This window comes from Perognathus longimembris, chromosome 13, assembly GCF_023159225.1.
Source record: "Perognathus longimembris pacificus isolate PPM17 chromosome 13, ASM2315922v1, whole genome shotgun sequence".
NCBI classification, from domain to species: Eukaryota; Metazoa; Chordata; class Mammalia; order Rodentia; family Heteromyidae; genus Perognathus; species Perognathus longimembris.
Genome location: NC_063173.1, coordinates 50,329,832 through 50,334,145, shown reverse-complemented (window position 1 = coordinate 50,334,145; position 4,314 = coordinate 50,329,832). Strand labels below are relative to the sequence as shown.

General features: G+C 34.3%; 1 protein-coding gene across 1 annotated transcript; it reads left to right on the top strand.

The window, feature by feature from the left end:
- Positions 1–609: 609 nt before the first annotated feature.
- On the top strand, positions 610–1,533 carry LOC125361903 (olfactory receptor 4C11-like). The gene has a single exon (XM_048360516.1). The coding sequence runs from the start codon at positions 610–612 to the stop codon at positions 1,531–1,533; it is 924 nt and encodes a 307-aa protein (XP_048216473.1).
- Positions 1,534–4,314: the final 2,781 nt, after the last annotated feature.

The window sequence follows — 4,314 nt, the reverse complement described above, 5'->3', positions numbered from 1 at the left end:
CAATTTAGCCAGTATAGCATTTTCCTTAAATCTGAACTGAACAGACTAGGTTGTTATTCCTTTCTGAAACGAAGGATATTCAATAATTACTATCATTCTCTCTGCCACTTTTACTCACTCTCTGTGTGTCTAAGAATGCACACTTATATTTTATTAATGACTAAACAACTACTTTGAAGTATTCAAAATATGTATCCCACGTGTTGCTTACAGCGTAATTACAAATTGTGCAAATAAAGTCAAAACATAGTAAATCAAATTATACAAAAGTTTTCTCAGTGTATTCACCATGTTATCCTATTATTCATAATACATCATTACATAAAATCAACAAGCTCTGTTGCCTCCTAAGAAATCACCTAAAATAATACTTTGTTTAAAGAACTGTTTGTTCTTACTGTTATGTGCAACATGCAAATTGACTTGCATGATACTAAATTAGTGATTTTGGTAAAAATACAAGTCAAAAGTAGTAACCAACTGAAAAGTTAATTTCATGACTAAGGACATGAATTCAGCTGCTAAAACTCAGCAGTCGTTTTATATTTTTGCTTTGCTCTTTTGCAGATTTTTTTTGTAAAGTGTGATTGCTCCATATCAACTGAAACGATGCCTAATAACAGCACTGTAACTATATTTGTATTGTTGGGGTTGACACAGGATCCTCAAAAACAAAAAATAGTGTTTTTCATCTTCTTAATTTTCTATGGAGGCACTGTAGTGGGGAATTTGCTTATCATGATGACCATCAAGTCCAGCCGGACACTTGGGAGCCCCATGTACTTCTTCCTCTTTTATTTGTCCCTTGATGATTTCTGCTTTTCCACATCCATAGCCCCCAGACTTATTGCAGATTCCCTCTCTGCAAAGAAAACTATTTCCTACAATGAGTGCATGACCCAAGTCTTTGCATTGCATCTATTTGGTTGCATGGAGATCTTTGTCCTCATCCTGATGGCTGCTGATCGGTATATAGCCATCTGTAAGCCCTTGCGCTACCCAACCATAATGCGAAGCCAGGTGTGCATCATCTTGATTGTGTTTGCTTGGATGGGATCTTTCACACATGCCACTTCTCAGATTGTCATGCTGTTAAATTTACCCTTCTGTGGGCCCAATTTAATTGACCATTATTGCTGTGATGTGCAGCCCTTGTTGAAACTTGCTTGCACTGACACTTACATGGTCAACCTGATGACGGTGTCCAACAGTGGGGCAATTTGTTCAACCAGTTTCCTGATTCTGATGATCTCATACATAGTCATCTTGCATTCTCTGCGAAACCACAGTGCGGAAGGAAGGAAGAAAGCTCTCTCCACTTGCACTTCTCACATCATTGCAGTGGTAATATCCTTTGTTCCTTGTATATTCATGTATGCTCGTCCTCCAACCACATACCCACAGGACAAGATGGTGACAATATTTTATACCATGGGAACACCCTTTCTCAATCCACTGATTTACACACTGAGGAATGCAGAAGTAAAAAATGCCATGAGAAAATTATGGAATGTTAAACTTGTGACTAAGTAAAGGTATCAAAGTTGACTACCTTGTTCCACACACCCAATTGATAAAAAGATATATTTTTCACCCTTGTTCTAGTTACTATCACTGCTGCACTTTTTCACCCTTTCCCTCCCCCAAACAGCTAGACTTGCATACAAGACAAAAGGTACAGAACTCTAAAACAAGGACAAAGGCTATTTTTCAAAAAAGGTAAAATACCATGATTCATATTCTTTGCTAGTTTGATTTTTAATAGATGCATAATTCTGGACACAGGAGTTTCTGGTTTCATAATATTTAAACAAGATGATATCTTTGATAATTACTATTAATGTCATAAATTTGGGAGATGTTTTGATACACTGTTCTACTTTCTTCAAATATTTAGCTGTTTATAAGATCCATACATTCAAGCTACAATGAGGGCAGAGCTCTGTGACTCAAGGAAGAAAATTAGGAAATTAACAAATTTTACAAAACTAAATTTGAAAACTTAAATATAGTGCTACTTTGCCTGTTTTCTAAGACCTGAGAGGAATAAATGTGGAAAATTGTTTCAAGTCACATACTGTATTGCCTGTTGTCTGTAAAGATGATAAGAAAGAAATAAATGAATCTTTGTCACTCAAACAAATGTCTCTAGTTATTGAGTTTAGAGAGAATCAAAAACTGTTGTAGCAAACCATTTCTCTATTGCTGTTGTTTTTTTATAAATGATTTATATAGATTCGTTGAATTAATCTAATTTTATTATAAAGGTGATGTACAGAGGGGTTACAGTTACATTAGTATGGTGATGAGTACAATTCTTGTCAAACCTTGTTATCCCCTCCCTCAGTTTTCTCCAGCTTTGCCTCCCCTGTGACTTCCCCTGCAAGTTGTAAAGTTTATTTCCAACATAGTGTCTTTTGAGTATTGCTGTTACATTGGTTCACCCTTCCCATAAAGTTTTTATGCTCTGTTTCTCAGAGCAAATTGTCACCTACTACTATTATTTCCCATGGCTTGTATTCTAAGCTTTTCATATTCTTTGATTGAAGTATAAAAGTATCTTATCTTTTGTAAATATTAGAAGATTCCATTTCATTTTTAATTTTATTTTTCACTGATGAATGGAAAATATTACGTATCAACAATTGTCCTTCTATATTAGGATAGGCTGAAAATGTTTTTAAATCATATGTGTATTTGTCTAAATAGCACAACATCAGGTACTCAATTGAAAAAAGTATACAATATAAATAAAAATCTATAGTTAGAGAAAACTTTTATTCCTATAGCATTGATATGCTGCAAAATACCAGATTATAGGTTTGAACCAAGCAAGAACTTACTGAAAGTGTTAAAATAAAAGTCTTTCAATTAGTCAAAAACTCATACAACTTTAGATACTTGATGCCATAACCATAATATGCACTTATTTTAGCTGAAAAGGACACAGTGGGACATAAAAAAAACATCATAATATGAGAGCAGGGTGGCAAGTTCCTGTCATCTCAGATACATCTCAGCCAGGGTATAAGTGTAAGTCCCTGTTCTACAAATAATTAAAATAAAAATGCCTAAGGGAAAATTCAAGTGGTAGAGCACCTGTTTGGGAATCATTGAGCTGAAACACTAATATTGCAGACAGGGGTAAAAAGGGAAGACAGAGAAAGAAAGAGAGAATTAGAGGAAGAGGAGAGAAAGAGGGGTGATTAAAATGGAAAAGTAAGGACCATTTATCCAATATAAATATGAGAAAGAGTAATCAGAATTGGAGCAATGGACAATTTGGAATGGTCAAACAATTCTCTTTTAAAATGAGGTTTGAAAGGAAGGGATATGCAAAAGAGAGATTCCAGAATGTCATTTATACATGTTAAAGAGTATCTACCTTGAAAACTGTACTACAAACCTACCATGCACAATTACATTTGCTTCTCAATTCCTTTTTTCTATTGAATGATAGAAAGAGGTAAAAGAGAGACAGGACTGTACTACCACAGTTTCTTGGTCTTCTCATTCCTTATGAATAAGACATATTTTAGGACAATGACACTTCACTTTACTAGATGATTTTTACATTGTACAAAACTCACGAGCATAATAAACCTAATATACAATAGAGATTTGGAATGTTAATAATGTCACAATTATATTCATTTTATCAATTTAAGAACCTCATCATGGTATGATAGTAGAGGAATTTGTGCATATTTGAGAACAGAATGTATGTGGAAACTTTCTGTGAGTTAAAGGTAGATTTTATATGTAAATAAAGACTAAATAAGTGAGATGACAAAAACTGAGAGTGGTTTTAGAAGGGAAGTGCAGGAGGAAAAAGGATGGAAGGATGGTGAAGATTCTTCTATACATAGAAGGACATGTTAAAATTAAACCCTCTTCTTCAATGTTTGGCACTAATAAATAGTAGGCCTACTATCTGTCCTAATCTGCTTCTCATTGCAATTAAATTGCTATTATTAGACACTTAAGGTAGGATATCTTTATAAAGAACACAAAATCACCATTCTTGAGATTCAAAATTGTGGCCACAATGATTTGACCCTGGGGAAGTTCTAATGGCAGATAGTGTAATTTAAGGAATATTTTGCCTGGGAGAAAGAAATAAAACCTCCAAACTGGAAACACATCCAAAGGAACCTTGTGATCTCTGTTGGTGTTGAGTTTTGTGAAGAGGATGGAACGAGTAAAAGACACAGATTTTATACATTTCATAAATTTGACTTTACGTTGTTCTACATCTTTGCCACTTCTTACCTGGATTCTGGAATTCTAGTGAAGATATTTTGTGACTTAATT

Bases quoted from the DNA above. Each gene is read 5' to 3' on its own strand.
- LOC125361903 (XM_048360516.1), top strand. From the start codon at position 610: ATGCCTAATAACAGCACTGTAACTATATTTGTATTGTTGGGGTTGACA.